Source organism: Gekko japonicus, unplaced genomic scaffold (genome assembly GCF_001447785.1).
Source record: "Gekko japonicus isolate JY-2015 unplaced genomic scaffold, Gekko_japonicus_V1.1 scaffold247, whole genome shotgun sequence".
Taxonomy (NCBI): Eukaryota; Metazoa; Chordata; class Lepidosauria; order Squamata; family Gekkonidae; genus Gekko; species Gekko japonicus.
Window position 1 is genome coordinate 1,117,713 of NW_015166427.1, and position 25,081 is coordinate 1,142,793.

General features: G+C 43.9%; 1 protein-coding gene across 1 annotated transcript in view; it reads right to left on the bottom strand.

Moving 5' to 3' along the window:
- The window catches only part of GAS6 (growth arrest specific 6), a 66,835-nt gene that overhangs the window by 41,176 nt on the left and 578 nt on the right, over window positions 1–25,081 (bottom strand). Inside the window, exon 2 of the mRNA XM_015411758.1 lies at window positions 24,475–24,644. Within this exon, the coding sequence (XP_015267244.1) occupies window positions 24,475–24,644 (170 nt within the window). The remainder of the gene's footprint in view (window positions 1–24,474; window positions 24,645–25,081) is intronic.

Here is a 25,081-nt window from a genome sequence, read left to right on the forward strand (position 1 = left end):
GGACAGCCAGGTTCTGTTAAATCCTGTCCCGAATCTTCCACGAGTGCTACAGCCATGGTCATGCACCATTTATTACACTTCTAATTAAGCACATGTACAAAGTATTTTATTCCTAAAACCATTCCCATCCCAAATGACCAAACAATCAGACATTATGTATGGCCCCTATGTGTTTCCTTTGTTCTAAACTTTATTTTTATAACTTCGTACGTAACAATCGACAAAGGAACATGTGTGAATTCATTACAGACTGAAAACTACTTATAACTATAACAAGTCAACAGTATCTATATAATGACTTTCAGTGTGTTTGGAATAAATGTGTTTCCAATACACAGGCAAGGATTGCATAATATAAGAATAGTTAAACAGGAGGCAAGCAGCCTCTTAAAGACTAACAAAATTGGTTCCACCAGAGCTTGTCATAAATTAAACCTTCCTTCATCAGAGGTAATTGATGTGAGCTCTGATTTATACTAGAATAAATACTGTTAAGTCTTTAGGGTGCTACTGCACTCCCACTTAATTTTGTTACAATGGACTTAACAAGGCTACCACCTCTGGCATTATAAGAAGGTATTGTGTGGGAATAAATTTGTTTCAGGACTGTAAAACGCAAATCAATACAAACATACATTCAATTCCCATCTATTGGTTTTTATGCTACCTACAGCATTTAGAAGCTAAAAATGAAATCACTCATTATGATAGCGAAACTCATCACAGGGAAAAAATAATGCAGGCTTTCTAGTTACACTCACAACAAAAGGAATTAACAATGACCTGATTGTATAACAATGCAAAATAAAAGACAGCAGACCCAGCTTTGTTTATACAAAACTATAATCCACGCCATGTGCCAGGTATCAACACAGCCCAAAATAGCAGATACAAACTTGGGCTGCATTCAGATGTCACAATAAGCACAATTAAACTTTAAATGGATACACTGGGCAGTGTCCTACTATCTGTACTCAGAAAGAACATGGCGTTTTCCCACATTCCCCTCTATCGCTGCAGCTCCCCGCCAACTGCTGGAAAGATCACTTCCAGGGTGTATAGGATTCTGCCCCTCAAGCCTGTCCAGGAATGAGGGGGAAGCCTATATTTTTCAGTACATGTACAACAACCCAGAGAGGTAAGCTACCCTCTCTGAATTTCAGAACAATATGCCACCAGAGTCTCTACAATAATCTATAGTCCCCTCCAGCTCAGAGCAGAAACTCAGATCTCTCAGCTGGCATCTGGGACTTAATACATCATTAACTCTAGTTCAATGGTAGCGTGTGGCCAGGTAGGCACAGGAAATAGACTTGGAATCCCAGTTACAACATCAGAGACCAGTAAGAAACAAGAATAAGTTTTTATTCAGGACAGAACTTAGCAACAGACTATAGAGTTTATAAAATAACAAGCCTAAGGCGGTTTGCCTTAACTAAACAGTAATGGTTCATATTTACCCAGTCAGGATAGCATCAGTCCAAATCATATCCAAGGTATACAGTCAATTAGGTACCAAGGGATTTTAAAGAGGAATCCCATCCTTGCCCTCCATGTGCTCTAAGGCACAAAGCAATCCTTTTGTTCTCCAACAGACCACATGTCCATGTGCAATAAACAGGCAACAACAGAAGCAAGAGCAGAACAAGAGCAAGGGACAGAGAGAGAGTCTCTCTCATTCGGTCTGAACAGATAATAGTCCAATTTCAGTCACAATCAGCTGTGGCCACCAGCCAATTGGAGTGGACATAGGTGTGTCCAATTTGTTAGTTGTCATGGGTACAACTGGGGATAGGCTGGAAGTTTGGAATTGGAAACCACGTCTGCAGTCACATGGCCCCCCAGCTCCAGCTTCTCCATCGGCTACGTGAGCTTCTGGCATGCTGGCCTAGCTTCCAGCATGGAAGTGTGAAGAATGTGGGTTTATGGCATGCAATTGAGGCCATGGGGCCTACCATTTGGCTTGTAACAGGAAATAAGGCACAGCCTGTTACCAAAAGACAGAACAGGAGAATGCAGGAGACATTTAGAAATCAATATTTCTATACACAGGGTTTCAGGATCTGCACAGGGAACATCTGTGAAGGTCGACAGGCTTGAAGCAGTGAGGAATAAGGGAAAATACTGCCCTCTATCCTCAGTGGAGCTATACATGCAGAAAGAGAAGAGATTTCAACTCCCAGTCCCTCATCTCACTACAGCCTCCCCCAACCTGAATGGCTATTTGTCCAAGGGGTCAGAAAGAGCTGCAGCAATGGACAGCAATAAAACAGTCCTCCTCCCTTCCAAGCTGTGCAGCTGTCCATAAGGACTAATGTTGGGATTTTTACTTTTAAATAAAGGCTGTTGAGTGCAAAGACAAGAGCCAGATACTATGCTTAATTTTATAAAGAAAAAACAATTCTAAGTTTACTGAAAAAACAAAAGGGAAGGAAACTCTGAATAAAAGAAACAAAAAGGGGTCACAAACATATGGCCTGTGGGTCGGATCTGGCTCCTGCAGGGCTCCTGTCAGGCCTGTGAGCAACTGGCTCTCTGCTGCTTCTGCTTCCTGTTCCCTGCATTGCAGCTATTTTTTGCCCAGTCTCTCCTATTTCCTGCTTCGCAGAGGAAAGAAAGCCAAGCCTCCCTTCCCTCAATTGGCTGAGAGCTCTTCCCCCTCCTTCTCCTCCTCTGAGGAGGGAGGAGGAACGAAATAGCCAGAGAGAGAAAAAATGGAATCCTGTTGGGATTTTTACTTTTAAATAAAGGCTGTTGAGTGCAAAGACAAGAGCCAGATACTATGCTTAATTTTATAAAGAAAAAACAATTCTAAGTTTACTGAAAAAACAAAAGGGAAGGAAACTCTGAATAAAAGAAACAAAAAGGGGTCACAAACATATGGCCTGTGGGTCGGATCTGGCTCCTGCAGGGCTCCTGTCAGGCCTGTGAGCAACTGGCTCTCTGCTGCTTCTGCTTCCTGTTCCCTGCATTGCAGCTATTTTTGCCCAGTCTCTCCTATTTCCTGCTTCGCAGAGGAAAAGACCAATAACATTTTATTCCAGGTATAAGCTTTTGTGTGCCTGCATACTTCTTGGGGGGGGGAGAACTCAAGAGGGGGAAAGAGATAGACAGAGCACACCAGAGAGAGAGAGACAGAGACCGACCGTCCGTCCCATAGCACTTGGAGAAATCCCCCTTTCCAGTTCTAATAGATGAGGGGGGAAGAAACCTAACAGCACAGCTTGCATTCTTTATTAAGACATGAGCTTTCATGAGCCACTGCTCGCTTCTTCAGATACAGATAGAATGTGAGTCCATCTGTCTTTATATATTGGAGACTGAAGTGATTTCAGATGCCAAATGACAATAGCAGGCATTGGTAATGACAGAAGAAACCTAGGTTTCAGTTCAGTCCAGGAGGATGCATTGCCTTGAGCTTCATTATCAGTTGCAACTCAGCAGTCTCTCTAATCTCCCTTTAAAATTCCTGTGTAAGAGAACTGCTACTCTTGGGTCAGCAACTGAATGTCCTGGAAGGTTAAAATGTCCCCCCACTGGTTTTTGAATGCTGTGGTTTCTAATAGCAATAGAAAAAGTAAGAGTCCAGTAGCAACTTTAAAGACTAACAAAATTGTGGTAGGGTATGTGCTTTTATGAGTCACTGCTCACTTTTTCAGACATTTCCATTTATTCTTTGCATCCTCCTGGACTGAATCCTCCTGTATTAAACTGAGACCTAGGTCTCCTGTCTCATAACCAATGCTGATCCTACTACCCCTCTGCATATCACACCTAATCCGATTAAGCCTGCTATTGTCATTTGGCATCTGAAATCATCATTATGAAGTTTATATCTCCGGGACCTTGTGCTACATTTCATGGCACACATGGTCCAGCCTGACAAAGTGGCATTTATGTCAGATCCAGCCCTCATAACAAATGACTTTGACGCCTCTCTCCTAGCCTCTAAACTTGCATCTTAACAGTTACATGGCTAAAAACAGAATAATGGCTACTTCTTCTCCTTCTTCTTGCTCAGGACAAAGAGCGGAAGATCTGCAATAAAACTTGTGAATACATGCCTTCAAGATCAAAGCATTTCCTACAAACAAGATGTTGACTGACCAATAGAAAGGTTACAGGTCACTTAATTAGAAAAACACCTCCCACAAACTTTTCTGCACAAACTCATCTCTAAGTGGTTACAGGTTACACTACCTAACATCCTGCTTAACAACGACAGTTAACTCCATACTGGCTGAAATGTAAGCAACCCATAAACCCCAATGATTAAGGCTAGACCTTGACAGTAAACCCAGATCAAGGTGGGCACCCATGCTGGTCTGAAGCGACAGAACAAAGTTAAGATTCCAGTGTAACTTTAAGACCGACACAGTTATATACAAAACTATGATCTGTAATTCCATTTCATTGTCTGACAAAGTGTGCATGCACGCGAAAGCTCACACCTTGAATAAAACTTTGTTGGTCTCAAAGGTGCCAGTGGACTCTAACTTTGTTCAGTAAACCCCAGAGTAAAATTTGTGGAGGGGGGGTAGAGAGGAACTGGAGCAAACCCACACAGTGTATTTGCTGTGCATTTAACTTCTAATGTTACACAAGCCGCTATAGGATGCTTACTTCTAATGGAAACCTCTCCTGTACTTGGGGGCTATATTTTGAACTGAGTTACTTGCAAATAACTACAGAAGAGAGAGAATCTGCCATCATCAAATCAGTGACATTTTCCAACCTGGCAATACTCCTAGTACTACAGACCCTGAAAATCCTTGAACACCCTTGGGACCTTCATGCATACATCTACATTAATGCAAAATATTCAGACAAACTGCGTTATTTTTCTACTAGCAGTGTACCCAAGTGTGAACTTTTAGCAAAACCTTTGTAAGAAAATGCAATGCTGAAGTCTTCTGAAGAAACTTCTCTAGATTTATAGCTCAATCAAAATAGTAACAGTTGTTATGATCTAAACTTAAGTTGTATTTTCAATGGTATTTATGTCTAGACTATGCAAGTCCACCAACACAAACCAAAGACATTTTATAACCTCTTAATCCTCCACTCCCTTCTCCCTCACCACCATTACATTCCTTCCTTGTTCTCTAATGTATTAATAAACATTTAGATAGCCATTTATACATAAATATTTCCATTATTAGAACTGACCTCATTATCTTGGCTGGCAAACATCCTTGTTAGAAAAGACGGGGAACTACTACTATATTTATAATTCCTTGTTCTCTAATGTATTAATAAACATTTAGATAGCCATTTATACATAAATATTTCCATTATTAGAACTGACCTCATTATCTTGGCTGGCAAACATCCTTGTTAGAAAAGACGGGGAACTACTACTATATTTATAGCTTGGTTAACATTGCACTGTTAAGAGACAAAAATATTAGAAATATACTGAAAAAATTTGCAAGAGACAGTTGTAAATACAGCTGTGATGCTTTTGATCATCCTTGGCCAAAGACATTCTGGGCATGCTATCCAGCCATCTGCATATCACACCTAATCCGATTAAGCCTGCTATTGTCATTTGGCATCTGAAATCATCATTATGAAGTTTATATCTCCGGGACCTTGTGCTACATTTCATGGCACACATGGTCCAGCCTGACAAAGTGGCATTTATGTCAGATCCAGCCCTCATAACAAATGACTTTGACGCCTCTCTCCTAGCCTCTAAACTTGCATCTTAACAGTTACATGGCTAAAAACAGAATAATGGCTACTTCTTCTCCTTCTTCTTGCTCAGGACAAAGAGCGGAAGATCTGCAATAAAACTTGTGAATACATGCCTTCAAGATCAAAGCATTTCCTACAAACAAGATGTTGACTGACCAATAGAAAGGTTACAGGTCACTTAATTAGAAAAACAACTCCCACAAACTTTTCTGCACAAACTCATCTCTAAGTGGTTACAGGTTACACTACCTAACATCCTGCTTAACAACGACAGTTAACTCCATACCGGCTGAAACGTAAGCAACCCATAAACCCCAATGATTAAGGCTAGACCTTGACAGTAAACCCAGATCAAGGTGGGCACCTATGCTGGTCTGAAGCGACAGAACAAAGTTAAGATTCCAGTGTAACTTTAAGACCGACACAGTTATATACAAAACTATGATCTGTAATTCCATTTCATTGTCTGACAAAGTGTGCGTGCACGCGAAAGCTCACACCTTGAATAAAACTTTGTTGGCCTCAAAGGTGCCAGTGGACTCTAACTTTGTTCAGTAAACCCCAGAGTAAAATTTGTGGAGGGGGGGTAGAGAGGAACTGGAGCAAACCCACACAGTGTATTTGCTGTGCATTTAACTTCTAATGTTACACAAGCCGCTATAGGATGCTTACTTCTAATGGAAACCTCTCCTGTACTTGGGGGCTATATTTTGAACTGAGTTACTTGCAAATAACTACAGAAGAGAGAGAATCTGCCATCATCAAATCAGTGACATTTTCCAACCTGGCAATACTCCTAGTACTACAGACCCTGAAAATCCTTGAACACCCTTGGGACCTTCATGCATACATCTACATTAATGCAAAATATTCAGACAAACTGCGTTATTTTTCTACTAGCAGCGTACCCAAGTGTGAACTTTTAGCAAAACCTTTGTAAGAAAATGCAATGCTGAAGTCTTCTGAAGAAATTTCTCTAGATTTATAGCTCAATCAAAATAGTAACAGTTGTTATGATCTAAACTTAAGTTGTATTTTCAATGGTATTTATGTCTAGACTATGCAAGTCCACCAACACAAACCAAAGACATTTTATAACCTCTTAATCCTCCACTCCCTTCTCCCTCACCACCATTACATTCCTTCCTTGTTCTCTAATGTATTAATAAACATTTAGATAGCCATTTATACATAAATATTTCCATTATTAGAACTGACCTCATTATCTTGGCTGGCAAACATCCTTGTTAGAAAAGACGGGGAACTACTACTATATTTATAGCTTGGTTAACATTGCACTGTTAAGAGACAAAAATATTAGAAATATACTGAAAAAATTTGCAAGAGACAGTTGTAAATACAGCTGTGATGCTTTTGATCATCCTTGGCCAAAGACATTCTGGGCATGCTATCCAGCCAGAGAGAAACACTTATCTCCCCTTGAAATCTATATTTACACTCACCTTTTCACTCCCATTAAAATCAATAGGACTTTAAAATGCTAAACCTTGGTGGCTGAGTCATGCTGGAAGACATCATATTTTCTACTGAGAAGAAAAAAACCTTCTAAGTATCAGGTCTGCCCCGACCACTCCCTTGCCACTGTTGGAATCATCAGTGCTTCCAGTTTTAAGGAACAAAGATGGTTCACTTGTTCATGTTGGTCCACTTGATCTCATCCCTGGATCAATAGCAGCTGGACATGTGAAGCGACTACATTGAAAATTAGTATACCTATATAATTATATGGGCCAGTGCTCAGACCAGCAAGTCTGTCGCTTTCAACCAGTGTGGCGTAGTGGTTGAAAATGTTGGACTAGTACCTGGGAAACCCAGGTTCAAATCCCCATTTGTGCCACAGATACAGTTGCCAACCTCCAGGTGGTAGCTCGAGACCCCCCACTATAACAACTGAATCTCCAGGCAACAGAGATCAGTTCACCTGGAGAAAATGGCCGCTTTGGAAGTTGGACTCTATGGCATTATATTCCATTGAAGTCCTTCCCCTCCCCAAACTCTGTCCTCCTCGGGCTCCATTGCCAAAATCTCCAGGTATTTCCGAACCCGGAACTGGAAACCATAGCCATGGAAGCTCACTTGGGCCAGTCACATTCTCTCAGCTTAACCTACCTCATAGGGCTGTTGTGTGGGTAAAATGGAAGAGAGGAGAATGCTGTAAGCCGCTTTGGGTCGCCATTGGGGAGAAAGGCAGTGTACAAATTAAATAAATAAATATGCTTTGTTCAAGGAAGGCTCTTTGAGATTATCAGGACAGGCTCTATCTGCTGTTGGGTGGTCAGTCCGACTCCAAACCGGAAGATCTGGCTTTACAGGCCGTGGTTGGTTGGCTTAGGCTGAGCCGACTGAAACTGAATTCGACGAAGACGGAGGTCCTGTGCCTGAGTCAGAGCAGACCGGGGTTACGGATCCCACTCCCGACCTTTGATGGGACACTTCTGGTGCCAGTGCCAGAGGTTAGGAGTTTGGGAGTGCTCCTGGATGCCACCTTAACTATGGAGGCCCAGGTAGCAGCCACTGCCAAATCAGCCTTTTACCATCTGTGGCTGATCAGGCAGTTGGTTCCCTTCCTCGAACGGAATGTCCTGCTGACAGTGATCTATGCAATGCTCACCTCGAGACTGGACTACTGTAATGCTCTCTACATGGGGCTGCCCTCGTCTCAACTCCGGAAGCTGCAGCTGGTGCAAAATGCCGCAGCCAGGCTGTTGATGGGGCTCTCTAGGTGGGAGCACATACAGCTCGTGCTGGAGGCATTGCACTGGCTGCCAATAGCATACCAGATTCGTTTCAAGGTGCTGGTTCTTACCTTTAAAGCCCTATATGGTCAGGGACCTACATACCTAAGGGACCACCTTTCCCCATATGTTTCCCAGAGAGCACTGCAGTCGGGGGCTCAGAACCAGCTGGCCCTCCCGGGTCCTAAGGACGCTAGGCTGTTGACAACCAGGGCCAGGGCCTTTTCGATGGCAGTCCCAGCCTGGTGGAATGAGCTCCCAGAGGAGACCAGGGCCCTACAGGAACTTTTGCAATTCTGCAGGGCCTGTAAAACGGAGCTCTTCCACCAGGCTTTTGGGAGCCACCGCCACCAATGAAGAACATCACCAATGGAGAACATTGGTTGATTAAATGGGAGGGGGCTCTGGATCCTGAAAATTGCCATCGACAGCCTTAAAGAACAAGTGAACCCTGCAGGGAAATCCAACTAACACCGAGAGCTGACTGCAAGCGGAGAACAGTCTACACTGGCTGAAACTGCTATATGATGATTAAGAACTACTAGCACTATACCTATGTTTTATTGAAATCATTTGCTTTTATGTGAGCCACCCTGAGCCAGCTTCGGCCAGGAGGGCAGGGTAAAAATTTGAAATAAATAAATTCCCACCAGCCAAGGCCTATTTGATTCTATGCATTACAACACCACACAATATTTAAAGCCTCTCAGCAGCTCTTTCCATCTTTAGAAACAGTGGAATCTTATTGCTTAAAAAGAACAGACTGGGGCAGAAGCAAAACATGGAGATCATCTGTATGTACATCTTCCCTCCCGGAATGTTCTTCCAAATTCCCTGTTAATCCTCACAATGATCAACAGTTCTAAGCTAAGGTTACCAACCTCCAGGTGGGACCTGAAGTTCTGCCAGAATTAGAGAAATCGGTCCCCTCGGAGAAAATACCAACTTTGGAGGGCGGACTTTTGCAATATCACACACTCGCTGAATTCCTTCCCCAAACTCTGGCACCGCCCCCAAATCCCCAGGAATCCCCCAAGTTGGGAGTTGGCAATTTTATAAGAAGAGTTGCAAAGTTCAGAAACGAATAAAGACACACAATTTTTCAGCATCAGAATAAAAAAAGAAAGAAATTAAACAGAAGCAGATAAAAATCAGCAGATGTATAAAAGCCATTATTTATCCTAGAGGGTAGGATATATACTTTTTTTTTGCTTGATCCTATCCTAAAGGCTCCACAGACAATGAAAATTTATATCTTCATAATTCAGTCACCAACATCACAGAGTTACATCCATCTAAGCCCACTCACTTCCATGGATTTGTAAGGCTGTAACTATGTTTAGGATTGCACTGTAAGTTACTCTCAGGAAATCTTATCTCTCTAGCCTCCCACCTAAGTGCCTTTTCTCTGGGTCTTTCAAAATCTGATGTGTGCCCTGCACATGGCTCACAATTTATACTTTTGTTAGTTTTTCGACATGCATGTGGACTCCACTGAAAATCCAGAAATGAAACCATGTTTTTAATCCTGTCTGGTACTGAACATAGCTTGCACTTAATGTCAAACATCTGTTCAAGATAAAATACAGCCAAGAATAACAGTGCCAAATTTGCAATCAAAGGATAATACATACTGATACAATATAGGACAGTGGTTATGAGCTGGTAGGTCTCCTGTTCAAATCCAATTCCAGCTATGAAGGTACAAACAGATATTAAGCAACCACTTTTGTCAGCCTCCTTGTTATGCCAACTTCTCCAGGAAATTCCTGGAGACCCAATCCAAGTTATCTACCAAGGAAGTTTGGGTGTTTGTGGCTGTGCGTAAGTTCTATACCAGTCTATACAGAGGTCAGATGGCCAATGAGACGCTCGCTATATCCCAGGAAGTGAGACAACACGCTAGTCCTTAAATAAATGTTGTCTTTACTAAAGGTTTTTCATCAGGCATACAAAATCGGAATCATACAATTTCATACAAGCTCCTTAGTTACAAAAGTACATCAGAACAATTACAGCATAGAAAATAACAAAAGCATCAAAATGGGGAAGACACAATGGGGCACGGCTATACTCATCTGAGGTCCAGCTGAGGAAGAACTCTCCTCCTTGGAACGCTGGGCAGCCGAAAACAGCAGCTTGTGAACTCCAAGGCACACAGGTAGGACCAGCCAAACCACGTGTGAGCTCTCTGGGTCGCGACTCCGGAGAACTTAAGTAGTAGAGTCACTTGTAGCACCTTAGTGCACTGCTATGGGAAGGGTGGGTTAACCAGAGAGACAAAGGAGAGTTTCTCCTTAAATAAACTCTTTTTGGGGCATGGGCTATCCAGCCATAAACTATCAAACCCGTCCTCTAAACTATCACTACTGGATGAAGAGGGGGTGACGAGGGGATGACGAGGGGATGACGCTCTCCTAAGGGGTGGTGGCAATATGCAGATCCTACTCCTACATCAAAGGTGCCTTTTGGCAAGGTGTGAATCTTCCGTTCCCATGGACACCTCTTGATTTGCAGATCTGGTTCCTGCTCCAAAGCCATAAACGCTATTGTCTTTAGATCTCCAAACCAGATTAAGGGAGTAGGGTCACTTGCTCTTTCCATTCCAAGAATGCCGGGGTTCGCTGGGGATTTTCCATAGCTCTCCAAGTGGGTGCAATGGCGCGGTGTCTTCTCCATCCCAAAGAGTCATGGGATACATTCCAGGGACGCACATGGTCCGTATGTGCAACGGCAGGCCCAGGCCAGCCTATTTCTAGGCAAGCATGAGATGCAGAACAAAGCAACACACAACATACAGCAATCCCTGAATACACAATGCATAGGTATTCATGCTAGAGACACACATAAGCAGCATCACCACTATACAGAAATACAAACATAAGCTCATATCGTTACAGTCCCCCCTTTCGCGGCGGCAGAACTAAAAGTTCGGCCTGCCACGACAACAAAACATTGAGTCCACGTGGCGGGTGCCACTCCAAGGCGCTGGCATGGAAGTGAAACGTCATCATGCCAGGCAGGTGCAAAAGAATGTCCAAGTCCATGCGTTGGTGACCCCTATGTGATCTGGTTTGGTGTGGTCATGAACAGAGTCCGGGTCCATGACAGGCAACGTCAGCAGAAAGAGCAGGCAGGCAGGCGGACACGTCTTCGGTGTCGGGGTGTCGCCATCCAGACAGAGGCATCCGTGCTTCCTGTCTAAATCTAGCTAACGTTGGAGGACGGGTTTCTTTCCTTTGAAAAGGGAAAAATACCAAGACCTGTCCTATACTTACCAAAAATGCCAAATCAAAATAGGGGGGGGGCAGCAGCAATGACGTCAGACAAGTAAGAGCCGTGGGTGTTCACTTCAGATGTGCATGTGATGCCCTAGTGACAGCTCAATGCATGTCAAACCTGCTTGCATGGAAACAAAACAACAAAACAGTTAATTCACAGCTAAACCACAAGGCATGGTGTGCAAACAGTCCCAGTTTCCCAGGAATAAAGCAGCCTTCACCGATCCCTGAGTAAAACAACCCCATCGTCTCCCTAAGCGGAGGCGGTCCGTGGGATTCATTGTATGGGAAACAAGCAGGAGGAATTTGACGTCCTAATACAGGAAGGGGACTATGACCTAATAGGTATTACTAAAACTGAATTACAGGATCTGGGAGACTTGTCCCGGCGGTAGTATGTGCAAAAAGGATTGAGGGGTCTTAGTAGACCATCCACTGAACATGAGTCAGCGGTTGATGCCGTAGCTGTATCAACAAAATATAGTATCCAGATCATGCAAAGTGATGGTATCGCTTTACTGTGCTCTGGTTAGACCTCACCTAGAGTATTGTGTTCAGTTTTGGGTACCACAATTTAAGAAGGATATAGACAAACTGGAATGTGTCCAGAGCAGGGCAACGAAGATGGAGAAGGGTCTAGTCCTGTGAGGAAAGGTTGAAGGAGATGCGTATGTTTAGCCTGGAGAGGAGATGACTCAGAGGTGATATGATAACCATCTTCAAATACTTGAAGGGCTGTCATATACAGGATGGTGCAGAGCTGTTTTCTGTTGCCCCAGAAGTTCGGACCAGAAACATTGGGTTGAAATTCCACTAAACATTAGAATCTTCCTGGCAGAGTTGTTCCTCAGTGGAACAGGCTTTCTCAGGAGGTGGTAGACTCTCTTTCTTTGGAGGTTTTTAAACCAAAGCTAGATGGTCATCTGACAGAAATGCTAATTCTATGAACACAAGAGATCACAAGAAGGGAGGGCAGGGCGGTTTGCATCAGGGCTTAGTTCTCATGGCCCTTTCTTACACGCCCAGGGAAATGCTGATCACCACTTTGGGGTCAGGAAGCATTGTTTCTCCAGGCCAGTTTGGCCAGGGATCCTCTAGGTTTGGTCTTTCTTTTTTTGCCATCTTCTGGGCATGGAGCAAACGTCACTGGGGGTGTGGGGGGAGGTATTTGTGAATGGATTAGATGACCCTGGAGGTCCCTTCCAACTCTATGATTCTATGATTAATTTGAAAGGCTAAAATGTCACATATTTAGCAGGACATACTCATGAGATGGAGACTTGATTACCTACAGTTATTCTCATGGATATTAGAATTTTATGTTTTCCTTTGAGGATAGTCTGATATGGAAGGATGGCATTACATCAGCCAGAAATTAGGTTTGTTGCTTTAAAACGAATTAATATTTAACTTTTGCTTTCTTGACCTATGCTCTCCTATCTGTTCTTCCCCAAATTTTCCTTCCATTTCTTTTCTTCTGTTTCTGGTCTTGTCTTGCCTTTATTATTTAGATGACTCCCTGTTCCTTTCTTTCATTAGGCCTTTCTACCTCACCTTCTCTCTGTGATCTAAGCAGCTCAGCCAATGGCAAGAAGAGGCGCCACTACTGCTATCCCTCTGTGATATAAGGACAGTTCAGCCAATCATAGACAAGGTTTCTTCACATCACCACCCAATCAATGTGTACATTACATATAGACTGAACACAAGAGATTATGATGAACCATCAAATTCTTATGAATGGACATGACACAGTTAAAATTAAGCACTTTTAATGCAGTATGAAAGGCATACCTACAGGGTACTAAGTTAAATTGAACAGAATTAGGCATATTTGTAAGAACAGCTGCATATCACATTCATTTCAACAGGGAGAATTAAGATGAAAGTTTTCCCTGCTGAAATCAATACAATTTAACATGCTTAACTTTGGGGGGACCATGTACTATATTCTGCCAAGGAAGCCCTGTACCAACTGCAAAAAATCCCACAAACTATTGACGTATCATATTGTGGTCATAGTAGGGTTGCTAGGTCCCTCCTGGCAACTGGTGGGGGATGGAGGGGACTTACCAGGAGCAGGAGGGAGGCCAAGACTACATGGCTAGTGATGTCTCTTCTAGTGTGTACCTGAAGTGATGTCATCATGCTGGGATCTCAGTGACCCTCTGGCATTTGAGGAACAACTCCATGGTAACAATGGCTTCTACCATAGAGGAGTTGTGTTTGTTTGTTTTTGCCAAATACCATTTGGGAACAACTCGATGGTAACAATGGCTTTTACCATAGAGTGGTGTTTTTTTGGCCAAACACCACTTCTAGTACATGCCAAAAGTGATGTTGCCACGTTGCTGGTGACAGCCTGGGCCTCTCTCTTGCTCCTGATAAGTCCCGCAGCCAACCAGCATGGGGGGGGGGCAGGGCCCTGGGGGCAGGGGATTCCACACTTCCAGCGGGGGGCTGGCAACCCTAGGTCACAGCAAAACCAGTACCCATTGAAAGTCTGGCATATGGGCAGCAAGACATCTGAACCGGGCAAGAGGTGCATTCAGTGCCCAAAACACCCTTCGATTTCCTCCAAGTTTTGTTTAGGAAACAATTTTTTAATACTCAGCCAAATTCCTTAGCAGTATCAGCTAACAAGTTTGAATACCTGATGGAACACTAAAGGTCAGTCAATTCCGCTCCACTGCATGATATAAAAGCCTAAGGCGCACACTCCACAACTTTCTCATCTAGACTCCATCACACTCTAGTATAACTTATGCAGAATAGATTACATGCCTTGCAGACTTAAAACACATTCCAAACACAACAATGCAATTTCTCTTAAAGCTACATACCTTGGAGGTTTCCTGAAGTTCAGCCTGAGTTAACATCTTGCCTACTTGCCTAATGCACTATAAAAATGAATCTTCCTGTAACTTCAAAAACCTCTTCCCTGATGTTCTGGGTCAATCAATGGAATTATATTTCTTTCAGCAGAACAAAAATCATCTTTTAGAATTCCCTAATGGACTATAAGCCTAATACTTGTTGAACCAGCATATAAAAGGATACAGTTTGAGATATAACCATGACAGCATGCCATAAACAGGATTGCCCATAAATATGTCAAGCTTTAAGACCTTGCTTAATCTCTGTCACAATTTGTCATTCTTAAACAATTCTCCCCTGCAGAGAAACTGTATGACTGCAAACCACCCACTACCGCAACAGATTTCAATGACATAATATGCAACCCAATTCCTCACATTAAAAAAAAATACACAACACATTTGGCAATGATTGAAAGACTAGACAGACATGCTGGTTTCAGCTGTAGGGACACAATTCTCAGCAAAGACCTCTCCCTGCCTTTGAGAAAGGCTCAGCTGACAGAAAAAGGCACAGATCACAGGCTAGCAAATAAAGCACAGATTGTAATATCTCTGTGTCCCATTTGAAACAGCAAAAGAAATCTTGAGGCCAATCACTGCAAGAAAACATCCATTTACTTTAACACAGTAGTTAAAGAACAAATTCAGTATTCAGGATTATTAGGAAAGGCCTTGAAAAGAAACTAGCACCATAACAGTATATAAACTCTTACAACTTAAGGTGCTCATACATGGGATACTGTACATAAGAGCTAGAGAAGCTCAGTTTATAAAGGAAACACACCTTCCTTATCAAGAGAGACTAAATAAGTTGTGGTGTATTCTAAAAGGCTTACGTGAATCGCCGCATTAACTCTCCATGTTAAGCTAGAGCCAGAGGAAGGCTCCTCCGAGCCAACTTGTTATTGGTCGCTAGCTCCACAACAGCGACCAATCAGAACTGTACCAATTCCCTGCGAGGGAAGGACTTTCATTGGACGTTATTCGCACAACCTCATTGGTTGTTTATTGTAAATGGGCGTGGCTACATTAGCCCGGGATTGTTTAAAAGGAGCCTAGCTCCCAATGTTAAGTTATTCTGGTTATGACTTCTTTCAAGTGCTTGTTCGTACCTACAATAAAGCTGATCACTGTTGTTGAAATCACTCTCCGGATCTTTGTTAGCGGTGGTCTAACATAAGTTGAGCCTTATAGAAGATGATTTACAAATAGGTACAGCTTTGAAAAATTCCTGAAGATTTGGAGGTGAAGTCTGGGGAAGGTAAGGTTTGTGCTGGAGAGAGATCTCAGCTGAGTATAATTCCATAGAGTCCACCCTCTAAAGCAGCCATTTTCTCCAGGGGAACTGATCGCTATTGTCTGGAAATCATCTGAAATTCCAGATCTCCAGACTGAACCTGGACTTTGGCAATCCCATTTAAAGGGCATAATGAAGATTCAGAAAATTATGAATGGTGAGAAAGGAACGGATATTGTAATATATTCAATAGCTGCCATTGAATGCATAACTGTATGTGAACAACATAATTGAAATGCCATGTAAAGCTTCGTCCTGGGCTAGGATCCTAATCCATCCAATCGTATTGGTAGCCCAGGTAGAACTAACGAATCAGGTACCAGCAAGTTCCCTGAGCGGGAACGTCTATGATTGGTCGTTATGTAAACAATCTTATTGTACAGTAAGGCGTGGCTACATTAGCCGGGAGAGTTTAAAAAGGGATGTTGATCCGTGTTGGGGTTGTGTTCGAGTTGATGAATACAGCTGAATCTTTGCTGAATCACTCTCCAACTACTTTGTTAAGCGAGCGACTTAACAGATATCTTCTCAAAATAAATTCAGGATCATCTACTGAAACGGTTCAGGCCAAAGAGATGGGAAAATATGCTCATGCTGTGCATAATTAGAATGGAGGAGGACCTGAAAGGACTTTCAGGGGGCACCTAATTTTCCCCATATCCCCGCCTTACTATTCCTTCTTTCCCAAAGCTTCTCATTTTTCCTGCTTCCTTTTCTCCTTCCTGCCCACCAGCCAACCTACCTTTACCAGCCCCCATCTTCAGTTTTCCCTTTGTCATACCCGACAGCAGGGCGGTTTTTTTTGGAAAAAGAGGTGAATGAACTTTTAAACATTTTTATAAGAATTATGTCAAAGAGGCTCCAGAACTCTGTTCTGGCACATTCCCCCAGAAAAAAAGCCCTTTCTGACAGCGTCTCCCTAAAAAAAGTCTGTTCAGCCTGCGAGATGACCAGGACAGGCAGAGACTGGGCCCAGTTCAGCAGTAGCCACTGCTGAGCTGCACCAGGCCAGGCCAAGTTGCACGTGGCCACCACTGTGTGGCCAGGCCAAATTGTGTGTATAGTTAGGTTCCAGTAGTCACTGCTGGGCCTGTCCCCAGTGACTCCTTAATCAGGGGACATGACAGTGTGGAGGTAGTGCAGAACTTTTCCCGGGGCTGTTTCAGGCTCCCAGTGTACTCCTCCTTCAGCCCCATGGTTTTGTTTTACAGAAACCAAGATTTGGAAGGCTTGGCAATATTGTTATGGTTGACTAGCAACCTTCAACAGCCCCTGAGAGTTCAGTAGGCATTTTTCCTTAAAGCTACAGGCATTTCTATTATTTTGAGCGTTTTAGTCCCCGAATGTGGTTTTGGGGTGGGTTTTTTTAAAAAAAATTTAAATTATTCAGCAACACTGGAACTCCCTTCAGGTTTGTAGAAAAATTATCCTGGTCTGTCCCCTAGTTTCATTTTGTGGATTTACTGATCATATTGTGGTACAAGGACCAAAGAAACTCCATTTTGGGTTTCTGGTTAGAAATAAGAAACAATAGCTTCAATAGGAAAATCCCACTTGTGCATAATTATAAAAAGCTTGTGGTTTCATTTGTTCTTTGGAATTCAGGCTTTTGAGGATTGGGTTCCCCTTTGAATAAAGTTTTCCTGCTCACGTCAGAAGACTCCCTGGTTGTGTTTCTGATTGGGACAAACACGCCAAGCGAGGGCCCATGTGGCTTACAATATTCTTTATGGCAAGGATCAGAAATAGCTATTGATTAATTGCCACAAAATGCTGAGATTTCCTTAACTGCTAATGGCATAGACAAACTCATGGAGGCCAGGTTTAATAATAGCTACTAAGGTTGGAATTTCTATATTCATGAAAATGTACCTCTAATTGCCAGGTCCAGGTGAGGGCTGGAGAGCACTCAGTATTACAACTGCTCTGCAGAAGGGAGGGCAGAAGTCAGCTGAAGTCAAAGGGGCAGATAATGGTAGGTTGGTGGCTAGCTGGGAAGGAGATGGGGTTGCCAACTACATGCTGACAAATTCCTGGGGATTTGAGGGGTGGAGCCTGGAGAGGGTGGGGTTTGCAGAGGGGTGGGACCTCAGACAGGTAGAATGCCATAGACTCCACCCTCCAAACCAGCCATTTTGTCCTGGGTAACAATTGCTGCCAATCTCCAGGTGAGGGCTACAGATTACTCACAATTACAACTGCTCTTCAGGTAGCAGAGATCAGTTCCTCTGGAGAAAACAGTGGACTCTGTCATTATACCCTGCTGAGGTCACCACAGCAAATTGACACTGTTTGCCCAAAGCCAGAGCACTGCCCCAGAGTCTCTTTCTAGATCTCGTTGTATTGCTTTCACAACGGGCTTTACTGCTAGTTTTATTATAAACTGTTCAAGAACTTTACAGTCATCTGGCTGCTGAACTAGATGGACCTTGGGCCTGACCAACAAAACAATTCTTATGTTATTTCTCTAGTACAATATTAATCTCGAAAGCCCGGAGCATCCACTATTGTTCTGACTTCAGCCCACATATTTACACACTGAAGCTGTGTAACCCATAGTAACACTCATTAGTATTACATTTCCTTTGCATTTATATGCCCACTAAATGGCACACTAGCATACAACAACGTATGTTTATACAGTACTTTCTAAAGTGCAGAGCACTCTCAAACATTGTAGTGCCTTACAGGTATGCAAGTATTATGATTCTCAGGACTTTTTTTGTCTCTGTGTGTGTTATGGTACCACCTTTTCTCCCAGTACTGAGGGTAGAATTGACAGAAATCTGCGCAACCTTATATATGAATCCTGGCACTTTTTTAAAAAACAAAAAAGCACTGTTTGTTGTTATTATCGTGTTACAAATGGGGCCAAAACTGAGAGAGAGCGGGCACTTCCTGATCCTAAGCTCAGCCATTATTCTATACTTCCTCCTTTCCTAAACTGATTGCTGAATACCAAAAGTATACAATTCAAGCTCAGTATATTAACATACTTCTAAGGCAGTTCAGGAGGAGCTGTGGAGGCTCAAGTGGTTAAGACGCTGAACTGCGGGCTGTGGAAGGTCGGTAGTTCAGCAGTTCGAGACCCGAGTGTGCCGCATGACGGAGGGAGCTCCCGTCTCTAGTTCCAGCTCCTGCCAGCCTAGCAGTTCGAAAGCAAGAAATCGCACGTAGATAAATAGGTACCACTTCAGTGGGAAGGTAACAGCGTTCTGTGTGCCTTGGTGTTTAGTCATGCCAGCCACATGACCATGGAAACTTCTTTGGACAGCGCTGCCTCTTTGGCTTTGAAACGGAGATGAGCACCGCAACCCTAGAGTCGGATTCGACTGGCTTTCGAACAAGGGAACCTTTACCTTTTAAGACAGTTCACCTTTGCCTCTTCCCCCCCCCTAAAACTTGGGGTAAAAAAAAAGAAGTGCCACATGCACCCTAACCCTCTGTCAAGTAGAGGTTAAATAATATCATTGTTATGTAAATTTTGGGATGACGATCAGAAGAAAAGTAAAGTTAATGGCCGCATCTGACAGAAGTCATACCAACAGGTAGCACAAAGAATTCAAACTCTTTCCATAAGTATACTTGCTTTAATAGCTGTAATAACAGAGTATCCTCTTGAAAGGAATAGTGCCACTTTATTGTTATCATTATCATTATTATTATTAATCTCCCTATCCCATCTCATGTTGGGTTCTGGGCAATGTACAGCAGAGGCACAAAGCCATAAAATAAATGTACAAAACATTAAAAATTCAAATAGAACAAAAATAGAACAAATTTTTTAAAAGTTAAAAAGGAGTCCCTAAAAACTTCATCCCAGTTCTGGACAGCCTGGCCACTTTCTGGGCAAGACGAGAGCAAACTCAAGATCAGAATTAAGGGGAGGGGGAAAGGGAGAGGGTCCCAGCTACGACAGAAAACTGTGGCTGTCCTCAACCAAAAGCCTGGCAGAACATCTCTACCTTGCAGGCCCTGTGGAACTGCAGAAGATCCCGCAAGGCCCTGGTGGTATTAGGCAGAGTGTTCCACCAGGTTGGGGCCAGGGCCAAAAAGGTCATGGAGAAATGAGAAAATCCACAAAAAGGGCCGCCACCCCACGAACTCCTATGTCAGTGAGTCGGTGAGTCAGAAGATCATGATCAACTGTGTTGAACGCTGCCGTGAGGTCAAACAACAACAGCAGCCCCAACCCACCTCAATCGAGCTGTCTACAGAGATAATCCGTCAAGGCAAACCGACACCATCTCTGTCCCGTGGCCTGGGTGAAAGCCGGACTGGAATGGATCCAATGCTGATGTGTCATCCAGAAAGCCCTGGAGCTGTTTGGCTACCACTCTCTCAATCACCTTGCTCAGAAACCTTGCCCAGCAGTAATTGGCTGAATCTAAAGGATCCAAGTATCAAGGCTGTTACAATAGAACCAGTATTGTATAGTGGTTAGAGAACTGAGAGCTATGTTCAGATCTCAGCTCTGCCGCGACACTCATTGGATGACCTTAGGCCTCAATCAGCAGAACCTACTTAAAAGGACTGTAAAGATAAAATGGGAAGGGGAGAACCCCACACTGAGCTCCAAGGGGGAAAGGCAGGGTCATAAAAATACCATTGGTAGACACTACTTTGGCTAACAAACTCGCTATGCTAATTTTACAGCATCCTTCCTGTCAAAAATCTAATCAATACAGCTATGACTTCAAATTACCTTGTTCGCACCCCCAAGAAGTTCAGATTCGGAGCTTCTTATTACTCAGCACCTTAGAGTGAATTACTACAGAAAACCATAAAGTTAGATTTCAGTCCCAGGGGTGCAGTCATGTCAGTCTGCTGTAACAAAACGACAAAGAGTCTTAGAGTGCCTTAAAGACCAACCCAAAGTTATCCATTCTGGAGTCTGGGGACCCCTGGGTGCCCATGAGGGTAACTCCAGTGGGTCCTTCAGTCCTCTCACATCCATCTGACCATTACGAAAAAGGAGGACTCTCAGTTTCCTGGAAATGACGGCAGGGGCTTTCCACTGAAGGGGGCAGAATTGGCCTCCTTTCTTTTGAAAGATGGGAGTTCGCAGAGTCACTGCCACTCACAGTCACCAAATCACTTCAGAGCAGGAACCAGAAAATGCTCTGATTAATTGCAGGACTCTTGCAGTTCAGTTGTAGAAATTCCAGTTGGCTGAGTAGCACCAAGGAGGTACAGTTACAACAACACATGAACACATGAAGCTGCCTTATACTGAATCAGACTCTTGGTCCATCAAAGACAGTATTGTCTACTCAGACTGGCAGCTCTCCAGGATCTGAGGTCTTTCCCATCACTTACTGCCAGATCCTTTAACTGGAGATGTCAGGGATTGAACCTGCAACCTTCTGCATGCCAAGCAGATGCTCTCCTAGTGAGCCATGGTCCCTATAAAAAGCCATGTGATTTATTGAGGCTTCCTCTACACATTGAATACATAAGGCTGCCTTATACTGAATCAGACTCTTGGTCCTTTATGACTCTGATCCATGCCAATAAAGGTTTTGAATTGAATTGACTCTTGGTCCATGAGAGGCAGTATTGTCTACTCAGACTGGCAGCAACTCTCAGGGTCTTAGGCAGAAGTCTTTCACATCACCTACTGCAAGATCCTTTAACTAGAGATGCAAGGACTGAACCTAGAACCATCCTCATGCCAATCAGATACTCTACCACTCAGCCACAATCCTTCCATGAGAGGGACTGGATGAAGGTGATTGGTAAGACCTTCATCCAGTCTTAGCTATATTTACTGCTCGGTTATTCATGCATCTTAACTCTAATTGGCCCTTCCTGGCAACACCCTCCTCACCTGCTACCTATATGTAATGGCTGGTGACTTCTGTTTCACTTTATCTGAAGAAGTGTGCTTGCACACGAAAGCTTATATGTAGAATAAAACTTTGTTGGTCTTAAAGGTTCCACTGGACTCAAATTTTGTTCTGCTGCTTCAGACCAACACGTCTACCCCACTTGAATCTACCAGTAGCTAATGACGGTTTTCAATACCAAAAGTTCATATTTTGTGTGATGCTGTTCCTTTTCTATTTCTATGAGCAGATCTGAAAGTTTTTCTAGACCTCTTCACACATCTGGCTAGCAGTAGTCAACCAATGAGGAAGTTAGTTGCTGTCTCGGCAGGGCTGGTTCCAGGTTTTTGGGTGCCAGGAGCCCCATATGCCCACCACCAGGACCCCCTCATGCCCTCCTTTCTATGCCCACTACCTTCCTGTTCATCTTCTCCTGCTTGCAAGCTCTCCCACCAACCATTCTCAGGTCCCTGCACCACCTGCATCCCTGACCTGGATAGCCCAGGCTAGCCCAATCTTGTCAGATCTCGAAAGCTAAGCAGGTAAGTATTCGGATGGGCAACCTCCAAGGAATACCAGGGTCGTGACACAGAGGCAGGCAATGGCACACCACCTCTGGAATGTCTCCTGCCATAAAACAAGTCTAGCTCGCCACCTAGTGGTACATAACGCTAAAAGAGCTAGAATTTAAGACTGTCAGACAACCTTAGGATCTCCTGGCTATACTGCACACATTGTCATGCAATAATTATTATTAATTGAGCCACCTGCACACTTCCCCCTCAACAGCACTGGCCAATGTATGCAGCTGGGAGAGCTGTTGCCATTGCTATTAGAAGTGACCACAACTATACATCACCCAAATGCCCTTCCTCGATGACTCCAAGCAGTTGAGAGCACAAGTATTGATGGGGGAGGGGAGACACAGGGGTGGAAGTCTGTGGTAGTGGGCCCCACCAAAAGTCCTGGGCCCTGGCAACTTCCTCTTCCTCAGGGTACGCTACCACCAGCCCTGGGTCTCAGGAACCAACGTTTCTACCAATCAAGGGATGGGAAGGATTGGAACTTGGGCCACAGCCTTTTAAGTTGCAGTCCTATAGAATCAACTACTCTCTGAGACCTGATCCTGGAGGCCACACATGGACAATACCTTCTTCCTGGTTTAAAAGCAAGTTTAAATATAGTGGAGGTTGCAAAAAATTATATCAAAATGGAGGCTTGGTGTTTCCTGAAATTCACTACTCAACTAAAAGCTTATGCCAAAACAAGACAATTACTCTTAAGGAATCATGAGTCTGTTTGTTGTTTTGAATTTTTATATAGTTTACCTTAAGTAATGGACTCAATATAAAGCATTAACATTTTACATAAGTATTACAGGGCAGAATTCTATGGGAATGCAACTAGTAAGCCATTCTACTATGTAAAGTTTTCCATTGTATTAGTCCTTATCACACAGCAATAATATATCCCTCTCCATGCACTACTCAAACACCTTGACTTCATGAAGACCCTGACTTGCTGAGAATTCTAAACTAAACACTACTTAGAGTTTATTTGCCACATTTTTGAACAACTGTGCAACTACTCGTGCTGTGGTGGTGCTCTGCTGTGAGCCTATTAGAATATACATGCCAAGGCATGTTTTGCCTTAAATACAAAAACACTAACTCCTCAAAGAGCCAAGTCCCTCCCATTCTCAGTACTTTTGACCTACATAACTCTCACCCTGCCCCCCCATGCACATCAAATCATTAACGGGAAAGCACAGCCCAGTGCAAAATCACCAGTCAGTTTCTTCTCCAGGAAATTTGCTCCCTAAACTAATGCCAGATAATCCAGCAATAAAAGAGCCTGTTCAGAAATGCACATCCCCACAATGCAAGCAAACTAGAAATAACCTTTTCTAAAACCTGTATGCATTGCAAGAGTGCTAGACGGTCTGAATGCTATTAGCAGCATAAAACACAAACCTTAAAATGACTTCTGCACTGCAAACAGCTGCAGTACAAAATAGCAACACCCATACTTGTGTAACCATCTCATCTTCACTATGCCAAATAATTAAAAGGTAAGAGTCTACTTAATTTCAATTATTGCAATTCAGGATGTAAGTACAGGTCCAGAAAGTTAGGAAAATTTGCCGGTTCAGTGAGACATTTTGATTGCTTCTCTAACTGAGCACATCTTTAAATGCTTCTCTGTGAAAGATTTCTTCAGCGGAATCCCTGTACTTGGAAGCATTTTAGATACCTACTATTCAAGGGGGAATGGTGGAAACCTGAGGCAGAAAAGAAGGTGACCAGAGAGCTATCCAAATAAGCATTTTGATATGCAAAATACAAGACGCACCTCCCCCCCCCCTCAAGCGACTACAATCCAGCTGCATTAGAATGTAATTCACCCTTAAAAACGAAGATTCTCCAAAACTAGGATTCCCCATCGGAAACTCATGCCGGTTTGGTAGACCACAAACACGACCAAGCTTTCATTTCCCCACTCTCTGCTCTTGGCCTCGCAATCCAAACGCAATCCTGCTAAGCGTGGTTCTAGTTATTTATCTAATGGCTCCTCCTCCAAACAACTTCCCCAGCTGTGCAAGCAGCTGGCGTCCTCATTCCGGTTGCTGCCGCTCCAGCAGCAACGCTAGTCGTTTAAAAGGGGAAAGGGAAAGCCCCGGAGGGGGGGGGGAGAGAACAGCCCTCCTTTCGTTTCCTCCCCCCCAGCTCTTACCGTCTCAGGGTCGTTCTCGAACACCTCGCGGGCTTCCTCCTTGTTGCAGATCTCTTCCACGCATTCTCGCTCGAGGTGGCCTTGCTTGGTCTCTTCGAAGACCTGGAAGGCTCGTCGGTGCCTCTGGCGAAGGAACTGCGAAGCCTCCTCTCGGGTTCTGTGGAACAGGGCTGGGGGGCCCGAAGAGAAGCCGCGAAGGGGGGTTAATATAGGATTCCCTAAGACGACCACAACAAAGAGCTGGCTGAGGACGGGAGGGAGCAACACAGCCGCGCCTCCGCAACCCCAACAACACGCCGAGGAGCAGCAGGGGAAACGGAGCGCCCTCAGAGCCCAAGCGCTCGGCTCGGTCTGTGTCACGTCCCTACGCCTGCCTCTCTCCTCCTGCCCCCGGACAATGCCTCAGCCCCACGCCCCAGAAGAGGCGCCACAACAAAGCCACCTCGCCGCGCCGTAAACAATGCCATTCCCCGCGCCCTTTCCCCGGACGCGCGCGAGCACAATGCTGAACAGGAGAGCTTGTCACTCCCCCCCCCTTTTTTCGGGGAAATGGTAAAGTCAACCCCTGAAGCTCGGTAGCGCGGGAAGGGCTCAACGAAAGTGACGA